Source organism: Physeter macrocephalus, chromosome 18 (assembly GCF_002837175.3).
Source record: "Physeter macrocephalus isolate SW-GA chromosome 18, ASM283717v5, whole genome shotgun sequence".
NCBI classification, from domain to species: domain Eukaryota; kingdom Metazoa; phylum Chordata; class Mammalia; order Artiodactyla; family Physeteridae; genus Physeter; species Physeter macrocephalus.
In genome coordinates this window covers 98,012,916-98,031,402 of record NC_041231.1, presented here as the reverse complement: position 1 = coordinate 98,031,402, position 18,487 = coordinate 98,012,916, and the positions used below count along the sequence as shown (strand labels likewise).

The window sequence follows — 18,487 nt, the reverse complement described above, 5'->3', positions numbered from 1 at the left end:
GTCATTATCCTTATTATTGCAGTGGTGTTCTGGGCATGAGAAAATGCTTTTCATTTTTTATGTTTTCCATCGTTCCAAACAAAGAAGGCTACAAAGGACACTTTCCCATAGTCTTCTGTATGAATTCCTTTGGGGAAGTGAGGCCAGTTCAGTGGTCTGTTCTTGAAGCACCGGCCAAAAGTACTCCAAGATACGGACACTCACGAGCCACCAGGCCATGGGGAGAAGGGAGTTCTCAAATGTTCCATTGACGTTCTGGCAATTGTTGGGTTTCTCTTATCAGACTTGGCCCTTTCCCTACTTATTCGCCGAAGAGAATATTGCCCGTGCTAATATTAGGGAGTAAAAGGGATGACAAGTTTAGTGTTTCTGCCTCTTTGTCATAGCTTTCATGTTATTAAATGTATGCATGTGAAGAGGGAGTGTTTTTCTCTTTTATATTTAAAACTACTCGTAAGACTTTGCGAGGAGTGCTGGTGTGTCTGTAAACTAGTTTGAGAACCAGACCCAAGATGAAATTCTAGAATTGAAAGCTTGGCTGAGTCCTTCCTCTGAGTGTGTGTGTGGGGGGGGCATTTATGGCAGGTAGACGTCTGTGAAACGGCATCCCCTTCTTCCCAAAGATGCTCCTGAATCCGTCCTCGAGTTGCCTTGCCACCAGGCAGTACATGATCAGCTTGACCACATGCATGACCATAGGTGGGAGGGATGGAAAGGAGGAGGGTTTCTACTTCAGAAGGATGTGTAAAGTCGGGCTCTGTACCTGGGATTCACGGGGTTTCACTCAAAATTCTCAAATAGTTCCATTACCTCCCCTCCCCCAATGGTAAGAACAATCTAGTGCAAGTGGTTGGTGGTTGTAATAGTTATAAAAGCGTTATAGGTGAATCCACTTTGGAAAATGACTCTTTGTGAAGATGAATGCCCATAATATGTCTGTAAAAGCTATAGATTCCCTTTCAGTGGAATCAACTCCATCCTCAAATGCTTTACCAAAAATGCTGGTGAGACCATTGGCATGGTAATGAAGAACTCAAGAGTTTTTAGCTGGTTTGACGCCCAGCTTCACCACTTAGAAATTTTACCACCTTGGGCAGGGGATTCACCTCTCTAAGCCACAGCTGGCGGTACTTTAGAATAAGAATAAAAATAGTATCTGCTTATTAGGCTTGTGTGAGGATTAAATGAGATAATATATCTAAGAGCCTAGCCCAGTATCTGGCAAATAGTAACATCAGAACAAGATTAACCTGAGAACAAAAAAGGAGAAAAAAGCAGCAGAGAAAGTGGCAAGGACAGTGAATACTGGACAAAGTGCTTTTGTTAAAAACAGGATGGACTTGGTGGGAGAGTCATGTTGCTTTCAGAGGATTAATACAAGATGAACCTAAATGCTTCATGGTCATTAGAATTATAGTACCTGAGAGGCCAGGGAGGGGGGTGCCCTTCATCAGTTTGGATTGATTTAAGCTAAAAAAAAAATGATGGAGGGCTTCCCTGGTGGCGCAGTGGTTGAGAGTCCGCCTGCCGATGCAGGGGACGCGGGTTCGTGCCCCGGTCCGGGAAGGTCCCACGTGCCGCGGAGCGGCTGGGCCCGTGAGCCATGGCCGCTGAGCCTGCGCGTCCGGAGCCTGCGCTCCGCAACGGGAGGGGCCACAACGGTGAGAGGCCCGCGTACCACAAAAAAAAAAAAAAAAAAAAAAAAATGATGGAAATTTGAGATCAGGTAGACTCAACATTCATACTTAGTCTTTGGTATAAGAAAAGTGTGTGTGTTTAAGAGAAACAGATGAGAGAGAGAGAGAAGGGTCAGGGTGGGAAGGGCAGAATTTATCAAGAACAGTGAGCTGCTTTTCCACTGCCATCATTGAAGCCTCTCGAGGTATTTCAGAGAAAGTACATGATCATCGACCATATCTATTCTTTGTCTCTGTCGCCAGGGAGAGCTTTGTTTTCAGAGCCCTGCTTTGTCTATGGAACTAGATCTACAATTATAATAATTTCACCTTGGGATGTCCCAAGACACAAACACGGACATGAATATTAGCTCCACATTCTCAGAAAAGAAGGCCTGTGGGTTTTGTTTTCATAGTAATTCTTAGCAGATTTCATCATAGAAAATACTGAGCCGCACTCACAGAACCCAACAGAGCCTGATAATTTGCTGGGGTTGCAGGAGAAGAGATCGCACAACAGCCTGTGGACACGGAGAGTCCTTGAGACTCGTGTTCAACGCCACAGCACAGTAAGATTGGGAGTCTCAGAAAAATTCAGTCTGGTTCCCAGACTGTCTCCTCACTGGCAACTTTATTTGGCTGCGTTACCCGGTAAATCGTTTAATACTCCATCTTTCCTATGTAAAATACCAAAAGGCCTAAAAATCTTAGGAGCTATTTGCTTAATTCAACAACAATTGTCTCTCACAGTTTTTCAACTGATTGTTTGAGACCCAGATTTGATCTAACTGGTTGGGAAGATACAATTAATCAGTTCTTTGATCAGAGACTATTATTGCTATTTATTATCTTCTCAAGACCAGATGGGTTTCTTTTCTAATCTTCAACTTTAAACTGCATAAGAAATTAAAATTCTACCACCTGCCTTTTTGTAATCTCTGTGTGTGGGTTGAATGGATGAAATTAAGCATAAGTTTATTTGCTGAGCATTCACTCTGGCACTCTGTGTAATACTCAAAAAAAGCAAGGTACGGTCCTTCCTTTCAAGGAGCTTATAATCTAGTGGAAGGAGAAATGAGCTCAGAGCCATATGCACAGCTACTTGTTTTACTTAACATTAGGGAATTATTCAAAGATAGTGGGAACACAGAAAAAGGACTGGTAGTGTTCCCATTCATCTAGGAGCACCTTAGAAGGATTTATAGAACTAATTCCATTTGAACATGGACTTGAGAGATAAGCAGGATTTTGAGTGGTAGTAATGGTCAGGGGTGGTGGGAACGACAGAGGCACGATCTCTAAGGTAAAAAGGTAGAGAGCACACCTGAACAGAGGATTGTATGAGAGCTTCTGTAGGCATAGGGCACCCACAGCCCAGACCAAGCAGGAAGGAGGCGACGATGGAAGATGGACAGGGTACTGTAGAGAATTTGCACAGCGGGGCAGTATGGAAGGATTCTGAGTTGCGGAGCCGTAGAATTAGATCCATTTCTAGGACAATAACCAGGAAAATAAAGTGAAGGGTGAAATGAAAGAGCTGGAGGAGACAGGAAGCAGGAAGGCCATCCAGGAGGCTGATGGAAGCCCAAAGAAGCAGAGCATCAGTGGAAGAGAAAAGGAGGGATGGAAACAAGCTGGTTCCTACATGTTGTCTTCTCAATTTTCAGTCTTGGGTTTTCTTATGATCCTAGCTGATATCTCTCTCCCCTTATCTCCATATCTATCTATCTATGTATCATCTATCTATGTATCTGATTTTTTTTTTTTTACTTAGTTCTCCTTTCCTCTCTTTAAATAATGGAATGGAAAGAAAGAAACAACCCCTTCCATCTTGACCTCTACATAACTTACAGAACATAATCATCTTAGACCACAGAAAACGTTCCCATGTGTCACAGCTGTCGCAATAGCTAAGAGGGCTCTGAATAATTATAAGAGGGCAATCATAGACGTTACATGATTAAACCCTGGTTTTTTTTTGTTTTTGTTTTTTTTTTTGTGGTATGCGGGCCTCACACTGTTGTGGCCTCTCCCGTTGCGGGGCACTCATCTATCTATGTATCTGATTTTTTTTTTTTTTTACTTAGTTCTCCTTTCCTCTCTTTAAATAATGGAATGGAAAGAAAGAAACAACCCCTTCCATCTTGACCTCTACATAACTTACAGAACATAATCATCTTAGACCACAGAAAACGTTCCCATATGTCACAACTGTCGCAATAGCTAAGAGGGCTCTGAATAATTATAAGAGGGCAGTCATAGACGTTACATGATTAAACCCTGGTTTTTTTTTGTTTTTTTTTTTTGTGGTATGCGGGCCTCACACTGTTGTGGCCTCTCCCGTTGCGGAGCACAGGCTCCGGACGCGCAGGCTCAGCGGCCATGGCTCACGGGCCCAGCCGCTCCGCGGCACGTGGGATCCTCCCAGACCGGGGCGCGAACCCGGTTCCCCTGCATCGGCAGGCGGACGCGCAACCACCGCGCCACCAGGGAAGCCCTAAACCTGGTTTTATACATCCTTACTCCCAGTCCTGCCTCAACTTACCTGTCCCAGCAGAATATTCCTTGTTTTCCCTATGGATAATTTGATATCACATTTGATCAGTGATTGGCTGACTGAGGAAACATCTGTGCTCTTTTGGTTTAGTTTTTCTGTGTTTACAGTGATATAGCAAACGTTTGCATCTTTTTTGTTTGTTTTTGTTTTGTTTTGTTTTCAATATATTAAAAAGTAACATAGTACAAATGTTGTAGTTCATATTAAAAAGGATCCAAATTTTTCAAGGAATGAATTTTTATAAACAAGTTCTACAATGAAAGGGAAACAGCATATTGATACATAAAAGTTTTTGTTAAACAAGATTTTAAAATTTTTAAATCAAAGTGTTTTAGACTAAATTCTCTCAAATGTTCAAACAAAAACAAAAAAACCCTGTACAATCTCCATGATAAAATGTGTCCTCGCACTTTGAAAATGTTAAAGTTTTAGAAATTTGAGTGATAGAGGCAGCACTTAAAGGTTTCGTGAACAGTTTTTTCCCAAAAAAGAATACTTTCAGTAAAACATTTTACTATTTTATCTGACTGTGCAGTTACATTTTTGTTCTTCCAGAAAAAGATTTACATTAACACTGTATTTTTACTGTAAAAAAAATACATTTAGAGATATTTCGCTTCCTGAGTGGCTTCAGTCATACATCGAACATGATTTAATGAGCAAATTTTAAAATTTTATAATGGAATAGCATGTGCAGATGTATACTTGTATGCTCACTTACAGTAAAACTCAAGATCATGTCACAGAACTTACACGTAAGTTCTCTAAGAAGTCAAATAATATGATTAATCCCCAAACTTGACCAAAAGGTTTTCTCAAATGTTAGTACATTGAATTACTGAATTTACATTTTCTCATTTATTAACAAAATACTGAGTCATTTCAGACTATCAACTTGAATGTTTTCCATTATATACACCAAAAATCTGATTGCCTAACAAGAAATTTCTTGCAGTACAAAAAGATAACAGATAATTAAAATATTTGCTTCATCATACAACTAATCCATAAAATACATCCCTTCCTCAATTGTCTAAATTGATTAGGAATTGTGGCACTTTCTTTAGCATAAAACCCTTTCCTCTTCTTAAAACTCCGAAGTGAAAGGTTATTTATGTAATAAAACTAGAACCACAATTCTTCTCATTTCTGTATTGGACTGCAATTAGATTTTAAAAATCTTATAAAGAAATGTGGCAACTTGTAAAGCTGCTCTATAGAGTTTTTTTTAAGAAAACATTCCCAGAAACAACAAAAGGGCCTAGAATGACCCTATGAAAACATCCTTTTAACACTTGTCAGTGTCGAGATGAGCGCCATTTTCCATCGCTACCACTGTCTCTTCTGTTATCATAGTCATGGCTCCAGTCGTCGTGATTTCTCTCTTCATAGAAGAAATCATCTCTGCTTCCTCTGTAATCATGGTCGGCCCCGTGATGAGTGTAATGCTGTTCACGGCTATAATGTCTATCCACTACGCGGGGATGAGAATTCTGTCTGACTTTTCGCTGTGATAATGGTGTATCTTGGCCCCACTGGGAGGTTGAAGATTGGTTAAAAGTATGATTATGTGACTGAACTGATAGGGAAAATCCTGATTGATCCAGATGTGGAGAACCAAATTCCCCTCCATATGACATCTGTCTCAAAGCACTGTTCATCTCTGCTTGTCTCTGAAAATTTTCTGAAGAAGAAAAAGATCTTTGAATTATCGGTGTTGATGGAGTCATGTTAGCCACTGTCCTTTCGCACCTGCTAGGAGATGTGGAAGTAGGGCTTGAACTTCCAACATGATGCTGGGAATATGACAAACTGACCTCCTGTGAGGCATGGCTACTTCCTGATCTAAACTGAATTTTGATGGGCCTTCCAAAAAGTTTGATTCCGTTAAGCAGATTCATGGCATAAGGAACAGATGCTTCACGTTTGAAATTCACAAACGCAAACTGCTTTGGTTTACCATCGTTATCTTTTGGAATTTTCACTTTTATTACTGGCCCAGCCTGTTGGGTGCCGGGACGGACCGTCCTGCTTGTGTCAGGAAAGCGGGGATGGCCATTGGGGCGGCCCTACCGGGGCCGGAAAACGAAAGGGAAAGCACGTTCGCATCTTTCATTGGTCCTGTACCTTTATACTTTCGTCCAACTGATTACATGTTACCTAATTGCTCCTTAGTGATTTTTTTAAATAAAATCTTCTAGCAGTTGACTAACAGACCCGGTTAACCAAGCGTTAAGGTAAACCAAAAGATACCTTGAAGGGATCCTAATGGATTGTGTGTGGGTATCACGGGATGAGTATTGAATACGTTTTAGAGAAAAGGAAAATGGTGCCTTATGACATTGTTTGTTGCCCCAGAGCTTGATGAATTACACTCGAGCCCCATTCTCTCCTTCAGAGACAAGGCATTTCACTTGCAGACGTATCTTTTTTTCGATTCCACTTCTTTATTTCATTCTCCCCAAAGGATCTCAGGCAAGTGCACAGTTAGGCAAAGAAGACTAGCAGGAAAACATCATCTAGGTGGGGTGTATTCGTTTCCATGGTTCCTGAGAAGTTAGAGTGAAGGAAGGAAGCGAAACTTGGGCACTGAAAGCAAATCTTCTATTCTTTCCTCCTTTCAATGCATAAACATGTGCAGAATCCTTCTGGGGAAGGGAGGCAGAGCTCACTTAGTGATTCATTTAGATTCTGCATGAGAAGGAGATATTGTTTTAGTCTTCATTATAAGAGGGGCCATTTCTTCAAATTGACCGTTTTTCCCTCTAACTCTTTTCCAAAGTAGCCTGTTTACAATCTACTCTTGTAGATTACAGTACTCAGTAGAGTCAAGTAGGGAGACATTCAGACCTTGAAAAGCTTCAAGACATCCCACAGAGTTGGAATGCTTTTCTCAAAGGGAAAAAAATTCTGCAAATGTGTATGTACTCGCCTATGTGCCCGAAAGAGCCAGCTGGACAGACCATAAACAGCTCCCATTGAGGAACAACAAAAGCCCATGTCAGAAGTCAAGGGACAGGGAGCTGAGAACTAATAATAATTTTGCACTTACACAGCAGTTTTCATCTGAAGACCTCAGAGTGCTTTATAAACATTAATTAAATTGCCCCCACAGCCCTGCGAGATGGCTGTGTATCACTGTTTCCAATTTGCAGGGGGTGGAGGGAGGAGAAATGTGTGCCTGGAGTGAAGCTGGAACCAGGCCATGCTACAGTGCACGTGGATTGTGGACTCAGAAAAAGCAGTGGGACCTTTCCTCTGTGAATTTAAGGCTATGGTCACATCTCACGGTACCTGCTGAACCAAGAAGGAGATGGTCTGGCAACAGGGCTGTCCAGGGCGACCCCTCAGCAGGACCCACCTCCTGCATAAGGCAGCCACCTGCACTGGGCTTGAGGGGCTCCGGCACGATCTCCCCGACAAACTCATTGCCGTTATTACAGACGCATCCCTTCAGTGGGACTCATGAGGGCAAGTCAGGCCCACCTGAGGTGCTGGCTCTGATTGCTTGGAGGGTGTAGTCAGGACAGCTGCTTGGAGAAGGATCGTGATGGGTACTCAGCAGAAAATCCTATGATTGATTATTATCTGCCTTGCATTTGGGAAAAAGTAGGTGTAGGTATTGCTTGGAGGGTGTAGTCAGGACAGCTGCTTGGAGAAGGATCGTGATGGGTACTCAGCAGAAAATCCTATGATTGATTATTATCTGCCTTGCATTTGGGAAAAAGTAGGTGGGGGTTGAATTGTGTCCCTTGAAAAGATATCTTTTTTTAACAAAACTAATTTTATTGAAGTATAGTTGATGTACAATGTTGTGTTAATTTCTACTGTACAGCAAAAGTGATTCAGTTATATATATGTATGTTCTTTTTCATATTCTTTTCCATTATGGTTTATCACAGGATATTGAATATAGCGCCCTGCTCTGTACAGTAGAACCTTGTTGTTTATCCATCCTATATATGCTAGTTTGCATCTGCTGACCCCAAACTCCCAGTCCATCCCTCCCCCACCCCACCCCCTTGGCAACCACAAGTCTGTTCTCTATGTCTGTGAGTCTGTTTCTGTTCTGTAAATAAGTTCATTTGTGTCGTATTTCAGATTCCACGTATAAGTGATATCATACGCTGTTTGTCTTTCTCTTTCTGACTCAGTTCACTTAGTATGATCATCTCTAGGTCCATCCCTGTTGCTGCAAATGGCATTCTTTCATTCTCCCTGAAAAGATGTCTTGAAGTCCTAACCCCGGTACCCATGCATGTGACTTCATTTGGAAATAGGGTCTTTGTAGATGTAACAAGTTAAGATGAGGTCATACTGGATTAGAGTGCGCCCTGACTCTGAAGGCTGTGTCTCTGAGACAAGGGCAATCTGGACGCAGCCACAGAAGAGCGTGGTGCCTGAGGATAGAGGCGGTGATTGGCGTGATGTGCCTACAAGCCAAATGACCAGGATTGCTGGCGACCACCAAAGCTAGAAATGGCAAGGAAGGAGTCCTTCCTAGAGCCTTGGCAGGAGCGCAGCCCTGCTGACACCTTGACTTCGAACTTTTGGCCTCTAGAATTATGAGAGAATAAATTTCTGTTGTTTTAAGCCACCCGGTTTGAGGTGCTTTGTTACAATAGCCTTAGGAAATTAATACAATAGTCTCAATATTGGAAGTTGCAAATGCAGGATCATTAAAATGGTCGTTTATTTAAAGACACATCCCACCATTGTAATAAGCGAAAGAAAGTTTTCTGGAGAGATTGGGCTGTGACGATGGAGATGAGGATAGGGTGAGCACGTCGTAATGATGGTGACAGTGACATCACTGTGGTCCTCTGACCTGGCACGCGCTGATGGTTCTCAGCCACTTCGATGTTTTGGCGTGTCAGTCCTGTTGGAACATGTTGAATTATAATTGTGAAAATTCATTTAACGCATGCCATTTCTTCATCCCTAGAATGACATAGAAAGAAAAACAAGGAAGGCATCCAGAAGCCCGATCAAGGATAGCAAAAGTCAAAAATAACCTACAAATAAGAAAAAGGAAAAATAAGATCCAAACACTGGGAAGATTAATCTGCCGTGGGTGAAGCTGCAGACATTTGGGGCAAGAGATCATCTGTTGTATTCATCTTTAGTCTTGCCCTTTGCAGGCTCCCTTTAAAAAATACAAACAGTCCTGGGATGGGCAACACATATAAAACAATAAAATCATGTCAGGCTTTGGAGTCAGGCAGATGTGAATGGAAATCTAGGCTGTGTCATTTACTATCTCTACGGTATTAGGGAATCACCTGACCTCTCAGTGCCTTAATTTACTCATCTGCTAAGTGGGTGTAATGATATTCTCATACGTTTGTTGTCAGAATTAAATGAGTTAATATCTGTTTCAAAGCCTGCTCTATAGTATGTACAGTATTATCAGTGGCATTTGCTTCTGCTCAATAAATAGCTTTCCTTCCCATGGAGAGTGGATAAGGTAAGCTGGAGAGGCGGCAGAGGGAGAGGCTGGGGGAGATGACCCAGTTGAAAGATCCTGCATAACGGAGTCTGCCATTGGACTGCGGTTTCAGGAGAAGTTGCTTCCTTCTCCCTGTGGCCTCAGGGTGGCCCTGCCCCCAAGATTCTCCTCTCCTCCTTGGCTAGGGTCCCCCAGAGCTGGGGGAGTGACAGAGTGCCCACAGTACACTGCCGTGGGCAATGGAGCTGCTGCCTTGTCTGCCTTTGCTCTCTGAGCAGGGCCCACATCCAGGGAACTGGAGCTGGGGAACGCCTGGAGGCAGCTCCAGCTGTCAGCGGAGTCCTTTCCTCAGGCAGGGAGCCAAGCAGTGCCAAAAAAGGAAGCAGAAGTTGTTCCTATCAGACTGGGCCGAGAAGTCGACAACCTCACCTTCTTTGATAGTGATCTTTGAGCCCTGGTTAAATGGGTCAACTCCTATTTACCCAAAAAGAAACAACCTTGCCAAACGGTTTATCATCATCATCTTTTTTTTTTTTTTATTTAACAAATGTGAACAAGTTTTGAGTGTAACTTCTTATTTCCCCAGGCTCCACACAACCAAAGGCATGAGTCACAGCCCTGATCAAAATATAAATATTTTAACGTTGAGTTCCCCCACCAAATATGGCTGGTAATAAACACAGACCCAGACCCTGTGGGTCCTGAGTGGCCCACCGTTGCGCTTGGCCACCATCATGTTTTCCTCTTGGGATGGCCATGCCGCTCTCACTCTGCCACCTGGTGGACTGGTTCTGCAACTGCACTTCCCATACCTGTAGCTTAGGTCTCAGGAGACAGTTACTTTGTTGCTGTTCCTGCGGCTGTTGGGCCCATGAACATGGGAAAGGCCTCTCTCGTCAATAAAATCTCCCTAAATAAGAAGTCAGCTAATTGCAATTTCTTTCAGTTCCTAGAATTGGGGCACTTTCTACCTCCCAATGCTGCATTCAGAAATATCTTGCCCCCCTACCATTAGCCAAAACCCCTAGCCGGGCCCAGGCACTTGTCAAAGACTCTCTCCTTTGACCAAACTAATCAACCTCCTGGGAGCCCTCGACTGGACTAGGCATGACCTTGAGCTTCCTTCTCCGTCCTTGTAGAAACCAGTTTGAGCAAGAATCCTATAAAGTCAGTTTAGTGAAAGCTCCCCACTTGGGTGTCTGACCACCCTTGATATCACGCTGATATCAGCAAGGATTCTGTCGAGTCAGTCTCACAAGAATTCCCCTACCCACGATGTCTCTCCTTAGAGTTTTCCATCCACTGACCCTCACCCTGCTCCTTCACGACAAATCCCACTGTCCTCGTTAGAGTCAGAGTTAAGCCTGGTCTCTGTCCCCTACCACACCCTCCCCCCACCTCCCTCCACTGTAGTAGCCTTACCGTCACTAGCAAGTGTCAGAAATCATTTTTTCTTGGACACATTTCAGCTGTCACTGCAGGAGGCACCCCTGTCCACCTGGGTATCCCAGGCTGGAGCAGACTTTTTTAACCCTCTCTGAGACTCTTAATCCCAGAAAGGTCCTGACCCATCAGATTTAAAGTCTCCCAATAATCTCTCCCAGGAGGACTAGTACTGAGGTTGGCAGTCATATATCTTAGAGTTGGGAGGGCATTCGTAATTTCAAATCACCTTTCTCACAGCCAACAAATAAGTCCCGAATTTTTGGTTTAAATAAAATTTTTCTGTGTTTTCTACTTTGGCTCTAGGTCTCCCTCCTGATCACCCCAGCTGGTGTCAGCGTTACGTGCCTCGGGCTCATATTGTCCCTTTCAAATGTCCAGCCGTCTCCTTCAGCCTCAGAGCCTGCATCTCTGTCACGACCTTCCCGGCGACTTAGCTCAGGATCACAGCCGACTAACTGGCTGCGGCCGGCTAGGCTTGCTTTCTCAGCTCCTCGGGACTAGACAGGAGCCCGGGAGAAGAGGAGAAGAAGAGATGTGCCTTTGTTCTCTCTCTCCTCCCCGCCTCCCTGCCTATAACATCAGGCCGCTGGGCAGGTGATGCGCTGATCTGGCTATTTTTTCCTCCTGAAAATCCAACCCCATTATCCCTGTTACCAAATCCTCGGTAAAGAGAGGGCCAGGCTGAGCCTCGAACATGAAGACAGGAAGTGAAGGTAGCCCTGAGATTCTGGGCATAAGAAAGCACCAGTTAAGAGACGGAGAGAAAAGAGATCATATGCAGCGCATCTCTGCTGGGAACGGGGACCGGACATGCGTGAGGAACATGAGATCTGCGCCAGGTACTTTCCATCCATTAGCTTTTCCCACGTTATAGATTAGATAACTGAACCTCAGAGAGGTTAAAGAGTGTCCCCAGATGCCGTAGCTCAGGAGTGGAGCCAGGATTCGGACTTGGGTCTGCAGATTTATTTGACTTCTACGCTCCAGCTCTTTCCACCGAACCCTATTCCTCCTGTGGAGGCGGGGGGATGTGTACACTCCTGAGGACAGGGATGCAGTCCTCCCACGTCTTCTATAGGAGAAGCCTGGCTGTCTTCGGTCAACCACCCCTCTGTGCCTTGGATCTTGTTACTGTTCACGCCGTTTCTAATAACATATTCGTAATCATCTCTGAGGTGACAGAAATGGCCCCAGTCCGCAGACATCTGGGAGGGCTCAGGGCTGCCATGACCCCTGGCACAGGCTCCAGGCTCAGCCGGTACCAGCTGTGGACCTCGGATGCCTGGAATCAGGTCCCCAGGCTGGGCAAGCTACGAGCAAAATGGCAACCAGGCCTGGGAGGGTTCCCCGAGATGGAGCCATGAGCTATGGCCCTTTGGTAAGGCCGACCTGTACAGCAAGCCCCTGGGAAGTAGATAACCCAGCCTGACAAGTGACCTTGACAGAGTGACAGCAGTAATATTTTCAGTTGGTTGAGCTAGTCTTGGCCAGTTTCTCTAGAGCATCAGGTGCAGACGTAAGCCTGCTGCCCTACATTGCACATGCGTGCGTTGGCCTCTCCCCCTCCGCCGCTTAAAGTATTTATCCTGTGGCTCGTACAAGCCACGTCTTTCTCTTCCCCAGTGAGAGTGAGAGTCTCCAGGCTTCCTTGCCCGCCTCTGGATGTGCAGCGAAGTAGTGAGGACAAGAATCTTGTTCCAAGCCCATCAAGCCGGGCTAGCATTGGATGACCTCCGGCACCAGCCAGCCTGTCTTTTGGGGATTGAAATTGATTTTCTTCCTTTCTGTGTGTGAGCACGACCCGAGGTACAGCTCTGTTACCAACGCCCATCTCAGGTGTGCATTTACAGGTGAACAGTGATACTCTTAAAAAGATAAATGGGAGAAGTTCTTGAAGAATGCCCTCTGTCACCTCTGCAGCTGAACAGGATGTCTGCTTACATTTCCAGAGTAGCTTTTAATTTCTCCATGCTGTTGTGTGTGTGTGTGTGTGTGTGTGTGTGTGTGTGTGTGTGTGTGTCTGTACAGGGCTGGGGGTGAGAGGTTTCTGAAGCTGTGAGAGAAAATGTGTAAAACTCCAAATTCTTGTCCACATGGCGAGCCTGAGATCAAGGCATGCAAGGTGCTTGCCTCTGGTGCCAGATTTAAGGAGGTGACCAGAAAGTCAGTACTCAAAATGTGTTAATGTCATACATTTTAAAAAATCAAAATTAATGCAAAAAATCCACTGTGAGCAACATATCAAATTTTTAAATACACAAATAGTTGACATTACTGGTTTTTCCCTTTGTTTCAGATTCCAATAGTACTTGATGTGGCACTTTAGAAACTTTTTTTTTTGTTTGTTTGTTTGTTTTTGCGGTACGCGGGCTTCTCACTGTTGTGGCCCCTTCTGTTGCGGAGCACAGGCTCCGGACGCGCAGGCTCAGCGGCCATGGCTCACGGGCCCAGCCGCTCCGCGGCACGTGGGATCTTCCCGGACCGGGGCACGAACCCGCGTCCCCTGCATCGGCAGGCGGATTCTCAACCACTGCGCCACCAGGGAAGCCCTTTTTCCTTTCTTTTTTTTTTTTGTAGAAACTTTTGATGTGGTGTTCACCATGGATTTTTTAACATTAATTTTAATTTTTTAACTATTGCGTGAAGATATTCTTTATCTTGATTACTGAGTTTTTCCTGGTGTCCCTTTAAGTTTTGCAAGCCAGGGGAATTGCCTCTCCGTGGTCTCAGCCCCCTTCAGACATGGCCTGAATCAGAGGCAGGGCTGTTTTTGAGAATAGCTGAAGATACTAACTGGCATTTATATTCAGCCTCCAAATTGAAAATGAGTTGTTGAACTCTTCCTCTGGATGGTAACTGTCTGAGCCCAGAATGGCATTTGGATTTTGTCATTGACTTGGTCACAGCTAAAGTCATCCTGGGTGCCAAGCAGGAGTAAAGGAGAATTGGCTCTCTTGGGGGTAGTATCAATTCTGTATATACCATGGATGCTCCAAGAACTGTCCAGGCCACGGGAGGATACAACGAGGCTCTTGGTGGATGCTCAAGTTTAAGTTTTATGCCCAGTCCTTGCTGATGATATTTGTAGAGGAACCTCAACCTCCTCTCCCAAGGTGCCCAGTTCATTGCTCAGCTGGGCACTCAGAGCCCTTCTCCCCGCCGCCCTCCCCCGCCCCCGACATCATCATCCCTGGTGTCCCCAGTAGCCACAGTCTGTGTGGGTATCACTTCAGTAGCTGCCTTTTAAAGATATGGCCCGGTGCTTCTGGAAAAGCTAGCTATTTCATAATTGTAAAATTGACCTCTATTCCACAGCTCTACTACACACTGGTGTATTTCCTGGCAAATCCATCGAACCCAAAATTAAATGACGTTTCCTGGCAAGAGATGGGCCAGTGGTTGAAAATATCATAGCAACAGCTCCGCTCAACTTGCAATATTCATTTACATTCAATATCTCAGGTCTTTCCTGGGTCTATTAACTGGCAAGTTTAAGGGGCGACATTGTGGGCTTGGAGTCTTGCCATTTGGAATAAGAGGCCAGCAAGAGGCTGCCTGAGTCTGGTTTTCAGTTTTACTTTTTCCAGTGTATTCTTTCCCACCTCAAACTCCTCCTGTATGCTTTCTTTCAGGAGTCGACATCAGTGCCTATACCCAAACACACAGGCCCAATTTTACCTCCTTAACCGTTTAGATCCCATCCTGCTGCCAGAAGGATCCTGTTAGAATGTTGATGTGATCATGTCATTTTCTTGTTTAGAACCCTCTGCAACAACTCCTCCTAGCCTAGAAGGTAAGGTTCAAGGTTCCTATTCTGGCTCTGCCCACCTCACTGGGCTCACGGCTCACTGTTCTTCCCACCCGAACACTTGCAACCCTGGCTCAACCCCTGGGCCTTTGCACACACCCTTCCCTCTTGTCACACTCCAGCTTCCTGTCTCAGGGTAAACTGTATGGCTGCCAACCTTCCTGGAATGAGAGGCCAGGTGGCGGTGGGGTCTTAGGGTCCTGCATGTGGACTTTCACTTATAGCCCTGATGTCAGTAGGGTACCACCCCCCGTTCTCCCACATACCTGATGGTCTTGATTCTAGAGCCTCTCGTGTACATTTCACTCCCACATAAGACCCCTGTACCTCCTAGTGGTTGGGGAAGGGGACCAGTTGCCTGGCTGGACCAGCTAATGAAGTAGCCTGGGAGATCTTGCCTCTTTCACAACTGGAAACAATCAGTCCTCTTGTTTTCACTTTCCTGCCTTCCTCCCATCTTCAAGGACACTCAGAGCCTCCACTGCCTGAATCTTTCTAGGGTTCTAGAGAGCAGATCGTTATTTATCGTTGATATCCCTTTCTGGAGGCACTTAAGATACGGCTTTCTCAGATTGGCTAACATCCTTGGTCTGACTTCATTTTACTTATCTGTAAAATGATAAAAAAGTTATCTCACTTTCAATTCCATTAAAGGAGTTGAATGAGCTAATCTCTCAGGTGACTTCTAAGACAGGACTATCTTATGATTCGTCACGGAAGTTAGATTTGTGGGCATGTTGGATTTCTCTTTCTTTCCGAGCTGACTGTGGTTGGAGGGAAATCAGACACATTGGCTCCAGGATAATCTGGCAAATTAACATACATTTGTTTTTAAGTTAAAGCTTGTGCAGTATCTTTTTTTTTTTTTTTATGACTCCCCATCTTAGTAGAGTTTTTGATTACTTGACAGACAATATGATATTGTGTCAAGTAATTTTTTTTTTTTTTTTTTATGACTCCCCATCTTAGTAGAGTTTTTGATTACTTGACAGACAATGATATTGTGGATAGTACGTTGGATAAGAGAGTTTGTGAAAGGAAGCAACCAGGGCTTCATGCAGAGGAGGAGCCATAGGACCTAGAGAGGCGTGAGTGACATCACCCCAGGCAGAGAGAGTAACCTGTGTCCCCTCTGTGACTTGGCGGGTGACGGTGTAAGGTTCAGGAATAGATGTTATTGGACCAATTAAATAGAGCCCTTAAAAAAGACCAAGTTTTCACTATGCTTTCCAAGAGTGGGCCGTGATTTTGATTTAAGTACCCACAAGCCACAGAAGTCTGAGATGCATTACTACTCAACGTATGTAACCGTTGCAGGGTGTGCAGGGGATGGCCCTGGATTGCTGCTCCGGGAGTCACGTGCGGCCACTGCTGGCAACAGCCTGTCACCCGGGCACTGCTTTCCTGGCAAGCGCGGACCAGGGTGTAGGGCTGTGATGATTTTGGAAGGGAAAAGGAGCAGATGTGCCCCTCCACTGACTCCTCGGCCTGCCTTGGGACGCATTTGCACGTTGCATGGGGGCTCTGATACCCCAAGGCGTATGGTTGCCTTCGGTTAATTGTTATGACCATGTGTAGGAAGAATTCTGGGTGCAATTGCCAAGTTTTTCGTTAGGGCCAGAAATGGAAAAATCTTTCAAACAGAAAATGAAGTTTGGTTTGGCATTCTGATGGATCGTTAGCTAGCCTGAAAACGTACACTTGGCTTTGCTGGTAGGCTGGAAGAAAGGAAGAGTAACTTTGCAGGGTTTAGACATGCTGCCCGTGGAGACCAGCCTCCTGTCCCATGGGCCCCACAGAGCCCTGGGTCTGGCTCTGCTTCAGACCAGACGCTCCCGCCCCATCTCCTTACCGTTGGGGGGAGGGTGGGTACTTCCCAGAGTCTCATTCACCTGGCATGGGCATTTGGCTGTTACACTTGGTCTTTTCCATCTAAGTACTTCCCCCAACATGACTTGGCCTCACTTCTGCCTCTGCCCGCCCCTGCACGGTCTACACCGGCAAGTTCAGAGTGGACACTGCGGTCATTCCTTCTTATGTCTGAGTCCCTTCTTGACAAGCTGGTGACCCTGGAGGATCTTGCCTGGTTTAGTTTTGTTTTTTGGTTACATGGCTCCCACATGCATAGTTTACCCAACTTCTGACGTGACTAGATTTCATCCCATGTGGAAAGAAATGTAGCAGTCTTTGGACATTCACAGCTGGGTTTGGAAGCAAGTTGATATCACTGATGACGTGTGGATTACACAGATTTATGTGACAAGCTTGTCTGGCCAGCCATACCATCGAGGCCACAAACCCCGGTCCTTTCCAAACTGTAACCAAAACTTATCTGTATCTTAAAGTGTCATAGACTCAAATGAGGGCTGATGCCAGAAAGAGTTATGAGTTGACTCTATGAGCGGGGGGGGGCAGGGAAGGGCAGGGGCTGAGATATGGGGGCCTGATGGAGAGAGGGGGTGCGGGCTGACAGCTTGAGGGATGAAAAGAGGGGATTCTAAGGAAACAAAATAGACTATTCCAAAATTGATCTCTGGGACGTCATGTTGGCATAGCTCATAGGGGAAGTGGAAAAGGACGGGAGCTGGATGTGCCTTTAGGGTCCTTCTGTGGCGTCTGAACGCTGACAGCACTCGTCACTTACTTCAAGACTTGACTCTGAGCCTCAGTTCCCGCTGTCGTTGACACCATGAAGACTAAATGGTCAACCGTCATGGATGCGCGCTGGAACTTTTTATGAGTCCGTTTCAAAGTATGGAGTAGAGCGGAACTGTCCAGGGGTCACTGAAGTTCCCCACGGTAACTGGAGGTCAGATGTTAGAACTGGGCCAGTGCAGGAGGAAGGGGGTCATTTGCCTGTGAATAGAGCCTGGGTGAGTAATATAAGAGAAAATACTTTAGGAAGAAATCCAAATCAAAGCCAAGCAGGCCATCCTCAGGGACAGAGTATGTTGTATTTGCTGTACCTTTCAAACTGTGGCCTCAGAAATCCATAGAAAGTATACCACCAAGAGTAAGCCTTAATTAAACTGCGGACTTTGGGTACTTATGACGTGCCGATGGAGGTTCATGGGTTGTAACAGATGGACCACTCTGGTGGCCGATGTCGGTAATAGGGGCTGTGTACATGCAGGTTTATGGGAAATATCTGTACCTTCCCTCAATTTTGCTGAGAGCCTAAAAGTGTTCTAAAGAGGTAAAGTCTTAACACAAATTTAAAGTAAAAATGTGTCCTAGCAAGCAGACCCTAGATGTTGAGCCCATCTGACCAATAAAGAACAGACCACCACACTTGGACCTGGGCATTTCAACCTTTATTAATACAAAGTCTTTCTTTCTTTCTTTTTTTTTTTTTCTTTTAAAAGAATCAATTTATACGGTGGCTCAAATTGGTTTGAGATTATTTGAAGCTGTATGTGAACATGCAGTAAGGCTGCTTCTTCCAGATGTTGTAGTTGTGTGTTTGATTTTAATCATTCTAAATACAATATTTTATATTCAATCCTACCATATCGAATTGTCTTTGATTTGGCCTATTTTTCCAGCTTGCC

General features: G+C 44.9%; 1 protein-coding gene across 1 annotated transcript; it reads right to left on the bottom strand.

Moving 5' to 3' along the window:
* Nucleotides 1-5,531: 5,531 nt before the first annotated feature.
* Nucleotides 5,532-7,662, bottom strand: LOC102983619 (RNA-binding protein 7-like). The gene is made up of 2 exons (XM_055080032.1): nt 7,528-7,662; nt 5,532-6,302 (listed from the first exon to the last, which is right to left on the bottom strand). Exons 1-2 carry the CDS (start codon nt 7,660-7,662, stop codon nt 5,532-5,534), a joined length of 906 nt encoding a protein of 301 aa, XP_054936007.1.
* Between the last annotated feature and the right edge of the window lie 10,825 nt (nt 7,663-18,487).